Raw genomic sequence first — 19,851 nt, 5'->3', positions numbered from 1 at the left:
TTTGCTCTTCACCAATGGGAAAGTACCCGCCAGCTTCCATTGTAGGATATGGAGGGGAACAAAGATTATCTGCCCTCTCCAGCTTGTTTCTTCATCTTATTCATATTTCTACACACATGCCCTGGCTTTGGGGTACCGTAAATACACTTTGATGACTGAAAATTTAACTATTCTTTAAAATCACATAAAGCCTAATATCAATGAAAATATCCTAAAAGTCATTAGATATGCAGTTTCTTCTTAAAGGGTGGATCTTACCTTGCATCTTGAAGCCCACTTTACTGGGAGGCCTGAATCCACTTGAGTATGGGCCTCATAGAGCAGCGTCTATAGTCCAGACAAACTTAATGGACACCATAAAAGCACAGACAGCATATTCTACTCTTAAAAAAGTAAAGTGTGAGGTTATTTGGGACTATTTCCTGAAAATTGGCTTTTAAATCTTTCTGTAGATGGTCCTAGGGTCTATAAGTTGTGTCCTGCCTAGCAATTTCCCTTCTGCTCAGGACCAAGGGGAGAGATGGAGAGACTAACCTAGTTTTCTGCAGGCAGCATTTCTTTTCCTCAGGAAAGATGCTGAACTTAGAAGTGCCTCAAGCATAGAAAACCCTTCTCCAGTGTTCAGAAAAAGTCAAGGGAGCTAGCTGCTTCTCCTAACCCCAGCTGAGTTCCGGGTGTGTTTGTCCTGCAGAGGGTGGATTGACAGACTGCTTTGGTCATGCTTTCCCACCAGTTACACATTGTAGCCATTTCAGGTTCAGCCATGCGTGCCAGATTGAATTAAATGCTTTTTTAAAAGTCTCCAAAGCAGGAAAACATCTTTCTCTGACTGGTATTTTTTTTACATATTTGTTAATGAGTGTCTGCACAAAAAAGCTGTGGTCTGTAGCTTGTTTTCCAAGGAGGAATCCAATTTGGCTCTCAAGGATGTTGCTGCTGCTCAGATATAGCTTAATTTTTTAATTGAAGCAGCTGCAAAATAGCTGTGGACAATGCAATGTTCCACAGGCTTTCCTGGAGCTGAGTGGAGACCACCTTCACTTCTGTCTTCTGAATCCCCCGAGCTCATCAGAGTGGCTGTCAACAAAATGTCTCCTCAGGGGCTGGTTGACCCTGTGTGGCCCTGTTAAAGCTGTGGTTAAGTCTGTGGCTGACTTATAGACTCGATTCTACTCTTTGTAGTCAGAAAGGTGCTAGCATTATGCCACCTGGACAAAGGGATGAACCAATTTCTTTCTACATGCCCTTCCAGAAATCTCTCTACTGGCTCAGCTTCTGTAGCCTGCCCAGATAGCAGTGCATTATTATAAAACCTCTTCTCTAAGTCCCTCACATGCATTTAACTTTCCCAACTTGTACAAATACTTTGGTACAGAAAAGCTTTGGTGGTAAAAAAAAAAAAAAAAAAAAGGGCAAGTTTGGAGAGAGAAAGGATCTGCTGAAGGCCACAGGGGCTTGCCCGCCTCTGCCTACCAACACCGAAAGGATGAGTCAATTAAGGAAGGAGAGGTGGGACCTCAGAGTTAGCTCCAGAGCTCTACTTAGAGACCATGCTGGCTTTCGGCCAACTAAACCGTGACCTCTTCAGGGTGTGAAACCATATCTTAGCTGTTTCTATTTGTCCAGTGCATCACAGGTGCTCAGCAAATGTTGACCGATGACATCTAGACAAAAAGTCCTTCTATAGCTCTCCATTCATTTCTAGTGAAGCGAGACCCTCCTCTGTCCCTGTTGCTGGCCTGATTCTCTAAGACTTTAGTGCGCACAGGTAGCTGGCCCCCAGCTTTTACGTAAAAGTGCCACTATTCACTTTTAACCTTTGTCTTTTTTGCCTCCTTTTCTTTCTATCTTGTTCCTGCATTTTTCTCCCATATATACCTTATCTTCCGCTTGTTCTCTTTTGATTGGTTAATTGTTTGAGTTCTGTCTTATCTACCTTGGACCTTGTCTTCCCCATCATTCATCCTTTCTAGAGTATATTCAGATACAATACATATAAGCACAGGCATTTACAGAAGACGATTATTAACCGTAGCATCAGCTAGTATCTCTCAGCGTCTACTACTCACCAGGCAGTGGGCTTATCCCTTGACATGCATTATCTTGTTAATCTTCACAACAACCTCATGAGGTAGGCTCAAGTATTATCCTATTTTATAGATGATGATATCTATATCAAAGTATCTTGCCCAAGGTGGTAGTCTCACCCAAAAAGTGCTGAAGTTGAGCTAGAACCCAAGTCTGACCTCAGTAACTGCCACCCACGTTATAGCTTGCAAAATGACGTCGAAGAGGTCCCCTGAGTGAAACGAAACTTCTGTGCCAGCAGCCCTTTCACCCTTTGAGGACACTTTCCTTGATGAAGCTCTACCCACTCAAGCCCAGTCTTCACTAACTGCCCCCCAAGTTGCTTCCAGACACCTCCAGGGGAAGGATGCAAGTCATATTCAAGAATCTTCCCTGATTATCCCAGCATGACTTTGCCACCTGCCCTCACTCTTTTGAGAAGAGCTGCAGGACTGTTCCAAGGCACTAGACCCTGAAAGGGAAGCTTTCCCTTACTCTTACTTCCTGCGTAATTATCAAGCAGCAAAGGAAGGAAACATTCATGAGCAGAAACTGGTTCTACTTCCAGGACTGAGCTAGGCGTTTCCCAGCACTCATCTCATTCAATGTTCACCATGATTAAGCAAGGAAGGTTTTTATGGTTGAGGAATGTGCAGCTTTGAGCAGTTGAGTGGCTTGCAATGAACACAGATGGGTGAGTTTTAAATGGAATTCCAATCCAGGGTGCCTGACTCCAAAGCCCATGCTTTTCTGCCTCTGCTAGGAACATACACAAGTGTCCAGAAATCCAAAGTGGTCCAGGGAACCAGCTCCATTGCAAAGGCAAAGATTGTAATAGAGGTTTTCCATGCTGGGAAACGTTAGTTGACTGAGGTGAATGGAAGGAAAAGTTCCCAAATGATCATTAACAAAATATTAGACATTCTTACATGTCACCATCAAACATAAAATGTTAGGTTATGGATACTGTTTCCCTCCACCCCTTCTTGTAAATAAACAAGAAGCATGAGTGTGTCCACATGTATGTCTACGAGCTACTCTATGATGTGTGGGAGGGGGGTGCCCCAGTGTTTTCCATGTGCCACAGTCTCCAGAATAGGAGGGGTGGATTTTGACCTCCAGGGGAGATGTAGAGACATGCTTGGTTGTCACAACTAGGGGGTGTGTGTGCTACTGGCATCTAGTCGGTACAGAGTAGGGATCCTGCTAAAATACTACAATGCACAGGTCAGCCACCACAACAGAAAATTATCAGGCCCCAGTCACTAATAGTGCCCGGCATAGAAGTCCCTGCTCTAGGTTTCAGGACCAGGGAAATGGTATACTTTCTCTCAGGTTCTGGGATTCAAGAGAAAAGATTATTCCTAATATATTCCCCTACACTCTGGATAAAAAGTAACTGTGCCCAGGGGCCAGCCTGGTTGCATAGTGGTTAAGTTCATGCACTGCACTTCCACTGCCCAAGGTTCACAGGCCTGGATCCCAGGCACAGACCTCCACACTGGTCATCAAGCCATGCTGTGGTGGTGTCCCACATACAAAATAGAGAAAGATTGGCACCAATGTTAGCTCAGAGACAATCTTCCTCAAGCAAAAAGAGGAAGATTGGCAACAGATGTTAGCTTAGAGCCAATCTTACTCACCAAAAAAAAAAGAAAAGAAAAGGAAAAAAGTGTGCCTGGAACTAGCCATCTGTCTAGGAAAAACTCCCTGTTTTTTCCTTTATTCTCACACTACTACCACACTCACAACAGTTCTAACACCAGGTGTGTGGTGGGTTTTTTTCCACACTGACCAATTCTCTGACAGCCCCTGCATATCCTAGAATTCAGTTCAGTTCTGACACTATATACCTGGAGTTAGCATGAGATCCCACAAGTTAAGGGCTCAGTCCCACAAGACTGACCCCACTCAGATGCCACTCACAAGTCCCAGGTTGCCCCTGGTGCTGCTGACTAACAACCAGCTATAAATCAGGATTTTCATGACTCTCTCCTCCAGTTCAATAACTTGCTGGAAAAGTCCACAGAACTCAGGGAAACACTTAATTAGGTTTACGGATTTATTATATAATAAGGGATATGATAAAGGATACAGATGAACACCCAGATGAGGGATACCCGGGGGCAGGTCCAGAAGAGTCTGAGCATAGGAGCATCTGTCCCTGTCACCCTCCCAGCACATGGATGTCTTCACCAACCCAGGAGTCTGTGAGCCCCTTACTTCCGGATCTTTATGGAGGCTTCATCACGTAGACACAATCAATTAGAAACTCAATTTCCAGCCCCTTTCCCCTCGCCAGAAAATGGGGGGTGGGGCTGACAGTGCCAAGCTTATCATGGCTGGGTCTTTCTGGTGACCAGCCCCCATCCAGGAGCCCAGCAAGAATCACCTCATTAGAACAATTTCTTTGCTCTCAGCCAAGAAATTATAAAAGTTTTAGGAGCTCTGTGTCAGGAACTGGGGTCAAAGAGCAAGTTTTGGCAGGAACCAAGGGCACAGACATATATATATAAAATAAGAAATATATATATAAAATATATAACATATTGTAAATATTATATGATACATAAGATATTATAAATATAAATAATAAGATATACATATCTTATAATTTTACAGAATCTCTTATAAAATCGGGGAGACCCCAGTGAATTTAGGAAACTTGACAATCCTAGTGAAAAGCAGGAAATTTATCACCTCTTTCTTTCTTTCCTTCCTTCCCTCCCTCCCTCCCTCCTTCCTTCTTTCTTTCTTTTCTTTTTTTTGGTGAGGAAGATTGGTCCTGAGCTAACATGCATTGCCAGTCTTCCTCTATTTTGTATGTGGGATGCCACCACAGCATAATTTGATGAGCTGTGTGTGCAGCTCCATGCCTGTGATCTGAACCTGTGAACCCCCCGGGCCATGGAAGCAGAATGCCTCAAGGCTGGCCCCTCTTATTGCCTACTTTTGTTCGCTGAATCCCAACTTAAAATTGGGATTTTGGCAGCCTGCTCCTTTTCTCTTCACTATAGTGCTCAACTGATGATCACATTTGTCCCAGGTTAGTTCTTAGTACTCCAGGCCATTTCTCACAGTGTGACGGTCTAGACAATGGGGCTCGGGCTCTGCCCAGGTCTTCAAAGTGCAGCAAAGAGGAGTACAGGGCATCTTGGGGGGCAGTTCAGGCGAGGAAGAATGCATTTACTTCTTGCCTTACCCTGTACCTGCTTCAGCCGGTGAAGCATGGCCTCCGTTTTACTAACTCTCACAGAGCACTCAGAGGAGTGAAGACCGGACTGATTTTTATCTCAGGCAGCAGTGGCTCTGAATTTTTAAAGGAGCTTCACAATGAATTAACTAGGCAGTGAGATAAGATGTTTTTCCCTTTCGGCAGCATGCTGACATCTTACCCGTTGATCACGCAGCCACTTTTAATCCTAGCAACACTTTTTGTTGTTGTTTTGTTTTGTTTTTCCTTCTTCTCCCCGAAGCCCCACAGTACACAGTTATATATTCTAGTTGGACGTCTCTCTAGTTCTGCCATGTGGACGCCGCCTCAGAATGGCTTGATGAGCAATTTCTAGCAACACTTTTTAACTATAGATTCAGAGAACTGCAATAGTGAGATTTATCAACATAATTTTAGTGCATTCATTTATTAATTCAACAAATATTTATTAAGCACCTACTATATACCCAGGCACTGTGCTAGGTGCTGGAGCTACCACTCCATCACTTTAGGTACATTGCTGTATGTCTCTAAGTCTCAGTATCCTCACCTGTAAAAAGGGAAGATAACAGTGCTTCTTCATGAGCAGGATTGATTGGTGAACTCAGTTAGATAACACATGTGGAGCACATTATTAAGCACTCAAATGCTCATTGACATTGTTATGAGCAAACATGGACCCTGATCTCACTGAGGAGTCTAGTGAAGAGTACATACAAGTAAACAGGCGATTCACATACAGCATGAAAACTGCTAGGAGGGAGAACTGCAGGGTCCATAGGATCACGTACAGGAGAAACCCTAAGTCAGACTTGGGCCTTCAGGAGGCTTCCTAGAGGAAGTTTCTCTTAGGCAGAAACCCAAAGAAGGACAAGGAGTTAGCCAGGCAGGGCATGAGGGGGAAGAGGTACTCCAGACAAAGGGAACAGCATTTCTAGGGCCCAGAGGCGTAGGAGAATGGGCCTTCAGGGAGCTGGAAAGAGAGTGCCACCACGATGTTCAGTGGGTGTGGAGCCTTCAAGTTTAACCGCACAGAGAGACACTTATTTCCCCTCAAAAATAGGACCACTGTATTTTAGAGCCTGCTCTTTTTCTATGCATTATAATGAACATATTTTGACATCAGTAAATACTCTTCTAAAATATAATTTTTAGCTATTGCAAAATATCCATAGTTGGATCTACAATAATTTGTTTATCCAGTAATTTATTTATTGAACATTTAATTGTTTTCAGGGTTTTTTCCCCATTAAACATAATACTGTGATGACCGTTTAACCAATTAAGATTCTTTTCCTTAAGAAAAAGGAGGGAAGGAATCTAGGGAACTTAAGCAGAGAATAAATGAGGTAGTTGAAAAGCTGAAGCACCCAGCTTGGAAAGGATAGGATCCAGGGCACTGTGGAACTCAGGTGGCATCACCAGTTAACGGTCATTCTCTGCAAGGTGCTGCTCCGTATCATAAATCCACTCCAGCCGCCCTCGGTGTGCTTGGCCGTACCATTCAGTTTCCAGATTCCCTGGAGAGAAAGCCCAGCTGGCCTAATATGATCACTCACTCTCCTTAAGAGAGATCAGGGAACTTTGATAAACAGTGTACGATCATGGCTGAATCATTTCCCAAAAGAAAATCCAGATGCTGTAATCAGAAGGAGGGAGGAATTGATATCAGGGCACAAAACCAACGGTGGCCACTACAACCATCTTACAGATAAATCTTTGCACATACCCGTGATTATATCTCTGGAATAAACTATGAGAAGTGGAATTGTTGGGTCAAAGGGTAGGCAGCAATTTGAGGCTTTTGATGCATATTACCAAGTTATTCTCAAGAAAGGTTATTTCTGGCAATTCATTCTCTTTTTTTTCTTTTTTATTGTGGAAAAATAGATATAAGATAAAATTTGCTAATTTAACCATTTTTAAGTATACAATTCAGTAGCGTTAAGTACATTCACAATGTTGTGCAACCATCTCCACTATCTATTACCAAAGTTTTTCATTGCTCCGAGTAGAAACTCTGTACCATTAAGCAATAACTCCCCATTCTTGCCTCTCCCCAGCCTCTGGTAGCCTCTATTCTACTTTCCATCTCTATGAATTTACCTATTTTAGATATTTCATTTAAGTGGAATCATATAATGTTTGTCCTTTTGTGTTTGGCTTATTTGCGTAGCAGTGTTTTCAAGATTCACCCATGCTGTAGCATGTATCAGAACTTCATTCTCTTTATGACTGAATAATATATTCCATTGTATGGATACACTACATTTTGTTTATTCATTCATCCGTTAATGGACACTTGTGTTGTTTCCACTTTTTGGCTGCTGTGAATAATGCTGTAACGCACATTCACATACAGGTATCTATTTGAGTCCCTGTTTTCAGTTCTTTGGGGCATGCACCTAGGAGTGGAATTGCTGGGTCATATGGTAATTCTATGTTTGACTTTTTTGAGGATCTGCCAAACTGTTTTCCACAGTGGTTGCATCACTTGGCAATTCATTCTGATACTAAACACGAGGAAATCTTCATCGGCATGCTAGACCTTTGTGATCTGACTATCCAGGTTGTTGAAACAAAAATAGTTCAAACGCCTTTTTTCCAAAAATAAGTCTTATTAAAAGCATATAATTTGGCAATTTTTATAGCAAACTTATCAATTCTGCCCATGGCATTTTGAACCCAGATAACGTCACCTGCGTTTTCCCAGTGAGCAGATGAAGGCAGGTCTTTATAAGTCTTTGTGCAAGCTTGTGATGGCTTTCACTTGCAGTATGCCTGGAATTCTGATTTCATATCCAGTGCCGCTTGTGTGATGACCTTCTGGGCTGCATTTCCAGAGGCTTCCTGGGTCTCAATTCCACTCGATTCTCTGGTTTGGGTATCATTACCATTGTATTGAGCTCGAAATTCCTCACTGCTGCCACTGGCTGCTCTAAGGAGTCCCAGCTGGGCCAGTGATTCCTCTCGCCCTTACTCAGGTCTGGGATTGATAGGGCTGAGTAGAGAAAAACTCTGTAATTTGTTTCACAGTAGATTACCTGAAGTCCAGCTATAGATGAGACTGGGTAAGAGAGGCAAGGGGCAGGGGGCCAGACCAAGGGGAAAATGGGTACCTCTTCTAGTTCCAACTCTTCATTGAGCACCTTTCTGTTCTAGATGCTGTGTTAGGCTCCGGGGATACGGCTGTGGGAAAACACAGTCCCATTCATCATGGAATTCATAGTCTAGAAGCGAAGAGACAAATGAATCAGAAAATCCTATCAATAAATATGCAAATACAAACTGAAACAATGTCCTAAGGGAAAGAAATAGTTCCTTAAGAACATAGAACATAGAAATGTAACTTAGCTCAGGCAAGGGATGGGAGTGCTCCCTTGGAAAGTGACTCTAGAGCTAACATTTCAGTTAAGAGTTAAAAAAGCAAGTGTGTATGTGTGTTTGTGTGTGTGTGCACGCACGTGCGTGTGTGTGTGCAGGGGTGTGTGTGTGTGTAAGCTTGAGTTGGGAAGAGGTGTGTGGGACCAGGAGTAGGAGGTAATTAGAAAACAGGAAGGCCCCGTTCGTGGTGGGAGGGAGAAAAAAATCAATGTCCTGCAGCCCAAAAGGCCAGGTAGAGAAATGCAAGGTGGTAAGGGGCCAATTCATGTTAAAACCTCTGGTCTCAGTCTCTAGCCTGCAAGCAACAGGAAGCCACTTGACAGTTTTAAGTAAGGTGAGCAAAAAATGGATTGGAGGGGATTCATTCCCTCTAGAGAAGACAGCAAGGGAAATTGCAGCTTTGAGTATTTCCAAAGATGCTGCAGTCACATGGAAACTTCGTGGATCTGCCCTGCGCGCCCTCTCTGTGGAGGCAGTCGGAGCTGCAGCGTTCTTCCCCTTACATGTGAGCTCTGGCATAGCACCATGTCTGGTGCAAAACCAACGGGGATGTTCCACTTCATTTCTTCTTGGCTCTCTGAGGTCAGATATCTAGACGAAGAGCGGCTGCTGGTGTACCATTTGTGCCCACTAGAGTTAACTAGGTTTTTGTGATTTTGGAAGTCAGACAAGAGGCTCCATGAAGGAAAAATATATGTCATTTTGCTGTCACACTTCAGTACATGTATACTTCACAGAAGCAGAAAATATTGAGATTAAACAAGTTTAGGCACCTGCAGAAAGACCTATCAGTGCTCAGGAAAACCATGACCTTTGAACCTTGCAAAGTTATCGTGTCACTCCCATTCAGTGCTGGAAGCCCTCCCATCAGCTTCTGGAGGTGAATCTTCATTCGATCGTTCATTCAATCAAACATTTACAGAGTACCAATATGTATGTTCACAGGCACTGGGGATGCAAAGGTAAGCCCTGATCTCAAGGAGCTTCCTTCCACCATCCTTAACCTTCCCAACACATGCACACAGGCATGCACACACAGTCCAGTTATGGTTATGTTTTCAGGGCAACTTGGAGCATAACTGTGTACGTACTAGAATATAACTATTTTCATGAGGCTAAAAAAAATCTTTCAAGGAATAAAGACAAGAATGAGCAACATTTATTAAATACATTTGATATATCAGGCACTATGATAGATGTTTCCAGATATACCATCTCCTTAAAGTCTTACAAGGAAACTGAGGTTTGGAGATGATCACTTTCCAGGATTTGAATATATATCTTTCAACTCCAAACAAATTACTCCTCCACTTTTGTTGCCCTGTGAAGCCTTCCCTGAATCCCCCAGTCGTAAATAATTGTTTCCTCTTCTGAATTCCCAAAGTACTACAAGTGATTCCTGCTCATACTTTACTTTAGTCAGCCTAGTTTCACAGAAAATTGTTTACATGTATCTTGGCCCCTAAGCTCCTTGAAGACAGGAGGATGTCTTGTTCATCTTTGTATCACTTAGGCTGACACTTGGATGCCACTAATATGTGCTCAGAAAATGCTTGTAAAATGAAAGGATGTATTCACAGCTCTTACCTGGTTGGTCAGAGCCTAGGACCACAGCCCAGCACCACCTTCCCACCTCTAGTTCTGTAGTTTATCATCAGGGGTCTCATGGTCATGCAGTGTAGACAACCCAGTCTGCAAGCCCAAGCCCTGATCACAACCTCCATCAGTAGCTGCCTCTTGCCACCTTTCCAGCCTAGTGGTACACACTCCAGAGCTATAGTCCACTCTCAGAAAGCCAGACCCCAGGTTGAGGTCTACACATGACCTGGCAACAAGCTAGGGACTATCTGAGCAGAGAATTCTAGGGCCATGGGACTCAGAACATGGTCTGGAAAGAGGCATGAGCTCTTGGCTCTGTGGACTTCTTGCCCCATGGAGAGGGACACAGCTGAACGAGGGCCAGAGCTTGGCTCTCTGAAGCAAGGGTCCCCTTGCCCAGCTCTAGATTAGTGGAAATAGTAAATATGAGAAATAGTGAGTGAAGTAAGTGGATAAAAACAAAACGCTTCAAAAATATGCATTGGATTTATATGCACTAAAAATGAAAAAAAAGGAACTTCAGAACTAAATTTCAGGGACACATTAGGAAAGATTTGACCAATGCACATTTGTTGGTTATTACTATTACTCTGTTTGATTCTGTTTTCTTTTAGGTATGTTCTTTACTTGTCCCTGGTAGAACTTGATCTCACTGAGCTTTAATGGGCTAGAGTTGGGTCAGCAAGAGGTGGGGTTGAGGACAGAAGGGATGCACTACTCTTATTGCTGTGCTGCCGGAAGCCATCCCATCTTCTGGAAGTAAGGATTTGAACATTTAAAAATCCTGTTTCTTGTTCATTCTCTATATGTAATCAATCACCACATCCAATCAATTTTATCTCCTAAATAGTCTCTCTCAAATCCCTCTTTTTCTCTCCAATTTAACTTCCTAACCTTAATCAAACTTTCATCATTTTTCTTCTAAATTAACCTAAGTGGTTTTCTCCAATCCATTTTCCTCACAGCTGTGAAAGTCAACTTGCTAAATGTAAATTGAATAATGTCACTTTCTCTCTTAAAATTCTGCAGTGGTTTCCCATTTATTTTAAGACGAATTCTAAAATCCTGAGGTCTACATGAATTGGCCCTACCATCCTCATCTTGTATTCACTTGCTGAGCTCCAAGCTGAATTGGTCTGCTTTCAGCTTCTCAAATATTCCAAACTCCTTTCCATCTCAGAGCCTTTGCAGAAGCTCTTTCTCTTGCCTAAAACAATGTCTATCCCCTCCCCTCTTTTCCTCAAATCTTAAATGTCACTCCATGAGATACTCCTTCCTTCCCTGACCGTCCCTCTACCAGACTGAGTCACATCTTCTATTACATGGTCTCATAGATTCCTCCATTACCATTGGTACTATTGAAATTAATTAATTCCCTAACTCATTGGCTTCACGACTATCTTTCTTGCTAGATTGTAAACTTCATTCTGGCAAGAACTGCATTTGTCTCATTCATCACTATATCCCTAATGCCTAGCAGAGAGCCTTAAACATAGTAGGCATTCCATAGCTGAATTCTAGCACCTCCTATAGGCCAGGCACTCTACTAGGGGTAGGCTATAAGAATGGGTAAGGCGTCTCAGACCTGGAGGACTACATGGTTCAGTGATTAATCCAGTAAACTCTGAAACACTCTGTCAGTTTCTTTCTCTTTTCCCATTTATTTTGGTTCAACTTATTCCATATACTGCATTATCTAGGTTTCAAACAACAATTGACTTTTTGACAAATACTAAAGAAAAAGAAAAGATTTAAAACCTCTGTCTTTTTAGTGTCATTTGTTATTAGTTTTCCCTCTCCAACTAATAAATGGGCACAATTTTTCTTCAACCTCTTCTCATGTCTGGTACACTTAAAGAATGTCTCTCTGTATCTCTCTTTGTCCCTTGAAAATTGCAATGCATTCCTTGCTTTGAATGTTTTTTACTATTAACATAAAAAGCCATTATACTTGCCTTCCTTCTTGATGACTCTTATTGTCTGAAAACTTCCGTATATATTCCATCTTTCACACAATGTCTTTTTGTTGTTGTTTTTAGACTTGTTTGTGCATTCTTTTTCTTCTATCTGTTCTATGCATAAAGATAATTTTTTCTGCCTCTTCATGTCATTTCCTTAAGAGATATTCGAGAATTATTTCACTTAATTTTATTTATGACTATATAAATAGCACATAGTCATAGTAAAATGAAAGAAAGAAGAGTGAGGGAGGGAGGGAGGGAAGAAGGAAATATAATTTGATTCTGCTGAGAGCTGGTTTACATGAGGGAGAGATAAAGACAGTGAGAGAGGGAAGATGGAGTTTAAAAGAAGAGGAAGACAGGGGCTGGCCCCATGGCCCAGTGGTTAAGTTCGCGCGCTCTGCTGCAGGCGGCCCAGTGTTTCGTTGGTTTGAATCCTGGGCGTGGACATGGCGCTGCTCATCAAACCACGCTGAGGCAGCGTCCCACATGCCACAACTAGAAGGACCCACAACGAAGAATACACAAAACTATGTACTGGGGTGAGGGAGGGTTTTGGGAGGGAAGGAAGGGATGGAAGAAAGATTCCCTGACTAGAAGGAGTTTATTTTTCAATTCCTTTCATATTTACAGGTAAGAAGACTCAATATCATAAAAATGTAAATTCTCCTCATTTGAGCTATAAATTCATTTCTAAATTCTAAATTCAATTCTAAATGAAATTCTAAAGTCCTAGCAGATTTCATTTCGATACTAGATAATCTGATTCTGAAACACCTATGATTGAGCAAAGGTCCAGGATTAGCAAAGCCATTACTGAAGAATAAGATAGGGGGACTTGCTCTACCAGATTTCAAGACATATATAAAACAATAGTGATTAAAACAATGTGGTATTGGCACAGGACAGTAAAACAGGACAGAATAGAGAGCCCAGAAACAATCCCATGAATATATGGAGGTTTGATGTATGACACAGAGGACATTGCAGATCACTAAAACAAGGAGAGACTATTTAATAAATGATGCTGGCATAATTACCTATCCATATGGAAAAATATGAAATTAGATACCTACCCCACACCATACTCCCAGATCACTTCTAGATTGATTAAAGACTTAACTATGAAAGAAAAAAATGTTAAAAGTGTTAAAAGAAAATATAAATTATCTTTATGAACTAGACATGAGGAAGGACTTCTTAACATACAAAAGAACTAGGCATTGTGTGCCCACTAGAATGGCAAAAATTAAAAAGTCTGAAAATAACAGGTGTTGGCAAAGATGTGGATCAAAGGGAACTCATACAGACACTGCTAGAGAAAGTGTACCTTGTGATAATTGGAATCACTCTGGAAAACAGTTTGGTATTATCCTATAAAGTTGAATATTTGTATACCTGTATATGACAGCAATTCCGTTTTAGGTTTATACTCTAGAACAGTGCTTCTCTAATTCTAACGAGCATCAAAATCACCTGGTGAGCCACACAATTTGAGGGCCCCACCCCTGGAGATTCTGATTTGATAGGTCTGGATAAAGTCGATGAATTTGCATTTCTAAGAAGCACCCAGGTGCTGAGGCTGCTGCTGGCTTCTGATCACAGTGGGAGTATTGCTTCTCCAGATTTCTTCACCTGTGTCTTGGGAAACAGGAACAAGAATGTTCAAAGCCACATTGTTCATAATAGCAAAACTCTGGACACAAATATCTATCAGCAGAAGAATGGATAAATAAATTGTAGTGTGTTTACTCAATGAAGTATCATACAGTATTGAAAATGAATGAACTATAAGTACATGTAACAACCTGTATGAATCTTAGAAGCATAATGTTAAGTGAAAAAAGGAGATTTACAGAAAATTACATACAGCATGATACCACTCATACAAAACTAAAAAATTAAATAATACATTGCTTAGGAGCAACTATATGGGTAAAACTAAGATATGAAGCAAGGGAATGAAAAACACAAAAATGGGAATAACTAGATGCAACAGTGAGTATTTTGGTAGCTTTAAGGTGGATGATAGTTTCTCATTTGCTTCAGAACTGTCATGTAAGTTATATACATTCTCCTGTCTATGGAAAACGTATATATAGTACACATATAATGGAAGAAAAAAGTTTGAGTGCCAAACAATCAGGTAAGTTAAATGAGACCAGAAAAGATTACAAGGAAACTAAAATTGTAAAAACAATTAAAATACTCATCAGACTTAGTAAATGACAGAAATGATCATGGAGAAAACAGATATGCAGTGCAGAGGACATCCTCTTGCAGAGAGAAAAAAAAAAAGATTAAGAAAGAATGAGAAGAGATAGATGCACAGACTCTTGAAACAGAGTGGAGCAGACAGAAGGAAATAAGAACTCAAAGCTATATTCAAAGGAAATTCTCACAGGTTGAAGACAGACTTTAGTCTTTCTGATCAAAAGTATTCCCCAAATACCACAAATTAATGCAGAAACCCATATTGACACGTTTTTGGTAAAAGCTCAAATATCAAGGATAAAACGTGACTCCAGAAGCGTCCTGCTAGAACACAAAAGAGAAACTAAACGGGCTAAGCAAACATAGAATAAAATTCATGCTAGCCTAAAACTTCTCTGCAATAACGAACACTACAAAAAATGACTTCCAAGTTTATTTGGAAAAATAAATGGATGTGAGTAATTAAGGAAAGTTTGAACAAAGGAAGAAAATTAAATCAAAATGGATTTAAACCTCTAGATATTAAAATGTAACATAATAATTAAAATGATGTGAAACCAATAAAAAGAAAGGAGAGTTCAGTGGAAGAGAATAAAAAATCCAAACACAGAATTATACATAAGATTTCTTATCAGTATGTCATGATATGCATATCATAAAATATCAAATATATGATATATTTATATATGTATTATATATATTATATTATGTATTATAATTATGTTTTATAATTACAAATATTTATATATTTATTACAAACATTTTTATAATTTTATAATTATAACTATATAATGATTATAATATATAATATTATGTATTATAATTATATATTTACAGATATGCATATATAAATATATGCATATATTTTATAATACATTATATATTACATAACATATAATGTATATTATTATCATATATTTATATATTCATGTACATATATACACGTGTATTATAAATATAGAATATATACTAATATAATTATATAATATATGTTATTTATATATTATATATTAATTATATATATTATATACATATCTTTTTACATATTTATATGTATATAAAACTTTGTATGTGATAAAGAGGGCCTTAGGGATAGGTTGTTCACTACAACAACTAGTAAATTATTTAGAAAATAATAGTATCATACAACAAAATATTTTTCAATGAATTAAAAGATTAAATTTTAAAATGGCAATATAAAAAGAACTAGAAGAAATATAAGTGAAGAGTTATCTGTTCCTTGTGCAAGGAAGAACTTTCTAAGAATAAAAGAAAAGGAAGAAACCAAAAGAAAAAGATTGATATATTTTCCTGTAAAAATTTTCAAAATTAAAAAAAAATTTAAACATCAGGAGACCATATTTAACCAAAAAAAATCATAAAAAGTGATAAAAGGCAAACTACCAACTAGGACAGAATATTTGTTCCACATATATTCCAAAGGATTCTTACCACTAACATTAAAAGATATATTACAAATCAGTAAGAAAAAGGTGGACATGACATTGGAAATATGGGTGACTGTGATGATCACTTCATAAATAATAATCAAGGACACAGAAATTGTAATCAAATTAGAGCAAATTAAACCAATGAGATGTTTTTCTCCTCTATATTATCGACTATGATTAAATATTTGCCACTTTAAAACATCAGGAGACCATATTTAACAGCCACGCTAAGGCCACTTAAAGTTAGTTAAAGCAAGTGCTTGGGCAAGGCCTGGAGCCCACTGCTCAGGGCAGATGTGGAGCTATGCTGGTGGCAAAGAGGCTTTGAGACTGTGTTCAGATTTATGCAATTCAGCAGACATTTTTAAGCAGCTGATGTTATAGATGGCCACTCAAGTTAAAAAAAAGATCATTCAGAGGCTTCTGCCTGGAAAGATGAAGGCTAAGAAGACATAGTTGATGTCTTTAAGACTTTAAGTAGCAAGCACTGAGTAGCATGTTCACTGACTTCCAGAACTGGGGAGGGGAAGAGGAGGAGAAGCCCCTAAACAAATTAGGAAGCCCTATTTTACAAAGTGAGTTATAAACACTGTGGTCGTTACCCATTACAGGTGATTAAAAACTTACACAATACAAGTGCAAATTTTATGTTTGTATCAAATACAAAACCAAAAATATGATAATAGCAAAAACAATACAAATTAAGGTGCTGGTGAACAGGCTTTTATAAATTCAAATGCATATGTGGGTTACAGATTGAATATGTATTAATCAGTTACAAATGGACCCTGGAATGGTTAAAAGCATCACATTCTTTTTAATTTAGAATTATTCCTTTTATTTTAGAATTATTGAGGATGACCAAGAATTAGCACCATGGTTTGCAAACGTTCTTCTGTTTGAGTTTCTAACTCTGGAATCCAGGACTCTGGTCTCCTGCCTGGAGGAGCTTCATCTCCCTCCCATCACACTAATGATCTTTAGTGACAATATTTGGAGAATGACATTTTGGATTCTCATATTGGTGACAATCCTAAAGATTGGAAATCTTCCATTGTACAATTAAACAGAAATCATAAACCAGTAAGGAAGTAAAATCATAGGAAAAGAAAGTTGGAAATTTAAGGTCCCAACTCATTATTTCATCTGTGAAAAACTGTCATTCATCTGCTTGTATACTGCTCTGGGTCCACACTACTTACATTTCCCCATTTGGTCAATTGAAAAGGCAATTTTAGACAGTGCCCACTTCATTATCAACCCAAGATGAGTGCTTCATGGGGGTGACCATGCTTACAGGGTTAGGGTCTCATTGGTCATTATTCCCTGTACTCCTGGTAAGAAGTGGTTTCTGGCCTATTTTGTGTGTTTACTCAGAGCACAGCATCTGAATGTGTCTTTCTCTGACTCTTCCTCTCTGTTCTGCTCAGGACTACTGGCTATCTCTCCTATACAAACGCCTGATCGGCCCCAAAGTCTTGGCGGTGCACGTGGCTGGGCTCCAGCGGAAGCCACGGCCAGGCCGAGTCATCCGGGACAAACTAAGGATTTACGCTCACTGCACAAACCACCACAAGTAAGTCTTCAGAGAGACAGCACAGAAAGCCACCCCAAGGGGCTGCAGGCTTCCAGCCCCTCTTAGAATTCCATACCATTTGGGACCCCTTCAAGACTTGTTGAAAACTACTTCTGGAATCACTGTACCTGCTCTTTGCAGGTTTCAAATGATCTCTGATAAATAGCTTGTTCTCCAAGTAAACTCCTTTTCTCACACTTACAGTATTTGTTCATAAAAGATTCATAAAAATGCATGCCATTTGTTCATTTGCTTCTTCATTCAACAAATTTTTATTGAGCATTTTCTCTGTGCCAGTTGACATAATGCCCACGAGGTTTTCTGTGTGCCTATGCCTGAACCAAGGCTAGAGATATTAAATCTGTCCCTACGCTCCGCCAGCAGAGCTTGAGGAAATAAGTCTGCATTTCTGAGACGCATGCTGGAGAGCTGTGCCACAAGAAACCTAGCCCAAGACCAGTGCCTCCCACGCGGGGAGTGCCCAAAGGTAGTCGTGCCAGCTTAGAGCCATTTTCAGTATTTCAAAAGACCTTTCAGCTGTTTTAAAGGTTAAGAGGTTAAGTAAAATCTAGGCTTCTTTTTTTGGGAGGCTGGACTTAGAATAATCCGCATGGTGATGTATGGTTATTCTTCTCTTTTTGATCTGAAGCACTGGTTGTCATTAGAATTGTCATTAAACAAGTAGGAAAAATAATCATCAGTAAATAAAGTTTGGCAGATAAAATATTTTAAAACATGAGGATCATAAAGTAAAAACTTAAAACTGAGTATAAAGCAAAACCCTTCTGACCAAATATGGCTTTCTTACATCGCTTCCTGTTTAAGGAGCAGAGTAGGCAGCCCTGGAAAAGAGAACTCCTTCTCTAAATGTGGAGAAACCCTGGGGGGAGGAGGTGAGGAGAAGGAAGCAAGTGCCTCCAGCCAGGCCTTCATTCCAGTGGCCTATCAGGGGCTGATCCTGGGCAGCAGAGAGCACAAAGAGCTCCGGTGGTCAGGTTACAGCAGACGCCCATTCCCCTTCCTTGATGAGAGAGGAGCCAAGCCAATTAATTTATCATGATAAGATTTTTCAAAGAATCACTCTGAGCATAGGGGGGCCAGGGCCCAGTTGTCTTGTCTGTAGATACAAGTGCCTATTGTGGATGAGAGGAGGCTGGTTTGGGCAGAAGCCAGAGGCTTTCAACATCCCTTTTGCTCAACAGGAAGCTCAATCCAATACCTGACAGAGAGTGACTGCTTTATGGCCTTGGCTGGAGTTATCTGATCACCACACAAGGAAACGTTGTATTCCTTGTCTCCGCCCTGTCCTTGAGGTAACCACCCAAAAGGTGGACCCCCAACTTCAAGAGAGAAAAATTACTCTTGGCACCTTGTGTCTATGTTGGGAAGAACATCAGTTTGTGGCCTTTGTACTATGGGTCTGAGGACCCAGGGAAAAAATGTCAGTCGCCATGGGCTTAGCAGGATTTGGGTGTCCTCACAGTGGGCTCCTCGTATAGTCTCACCGCAGTGTTCATCCTGACATTCTTTGACATTCTTGTGGGAAGTTATCACTAATATTCTGAGTATACCATGAACTCAAAGCCAGTGTCATTCATTTTTGTATTCTTGATGTCTAGTATAGTGACTGGCATGAAGAAGGTCTCAGTGAATTTTTGATGAGTGAGTGAATGAATGGATGCAGAGATAGGGCATCAAGACATCACTGGTGATTTACAGTTCTAGTCCTCTTCCCCTCACATATCGCCACAGCAGCCAGAAGGAAGGGGTGGGGCTGAGTGATTAAGAATTCTAGCATTCACTAGCATGAGACCTTAAACAAGTAAAGTAAAATAATCTGCATTCAACATTCTCTGTACATCACCAGCTCTCCTCTGCTTTCTTTGGGAAGTCACTCTGGAACATCTCTAGGGAAATGGTGCCACTGTGCTTCTATCAGTACCATCCCTCCTTCTCCCCATTAAAAAAAAGAAAGAGACTTTACTAATTCATTCCACACATGACTTTAATGATAATAATTAGAGTGAAGGTGTTTTTGTTCCTATTAGCAAAGAAAGCCCACAATGGATGCACTGAGCTGGCTCCTCCCTGTCAGTGGATGTCAGGTGCCCCAGATGGGTAGGTACAAGGATAGGAGAAGGGTCTCTGCTCCTCCTCTCAGGGAAGCCATGAGCCCAATCTGTGTCCCCTCATCCTCCCCAACAGTCATGAGGAAGCACTACTGTAACTTAGTGTTTATTTGTGGCCAATGAGGCCAAGGTCACAGAAATGTCCCAGAGTAGGCATGTTGGGTTCATGCTATTCTGACCAATACTCTGAAAACATATATCTTTGGTCAAAACAGGGATTGGGTGAGAAAGTATAAACTTACCAGTAGAATAACCC

At 40.5% G+C, this 19,851-nt stretch overlaps 1 protein-coding gene across 1 annotated transcript in view; it reads left to right on the top strand.

Moving 5' to 3' along the window:
• The window catches only part of HPSE2 (heparanase 2 (inactive)), a 603,312-nt gene that overhangs the window by 556,080 nt on the left and 27,381 nt on the right, over positions 1-19,851 (top strand). The window contains exon 10 of the mRNA XM_046654138.1: positions 17,321-17,466. Within this exon, the coding sequence (XP_046510094.1) occupies positions 17,321-17,466 (146 nt within the window). The remainder of the gene's footprint in view (positions 1-17,320; positions 17,467-19,851) is intronic.

The sequence above is a fragment of the Equus quagga genome, chromosome 2 (genome assembly GCF_021613505.1).
Source record: "Equus quagga isolate Etosha38 chromosome 2, UCLA_HA_Equagga_1.0, whole genome shotgun sequence".
NCBI classification, from domain to species: Eukaryota; Metazoa; Chordata; class Mammalia; order Perissodactyla; family Equidae; genus Equus; species Equus quagga.
The sequence above is the reverse complement of the archived record's forward strand: the minus strand, read 5'-3'. Positions and strand labels throughout refer to the sequence as shown.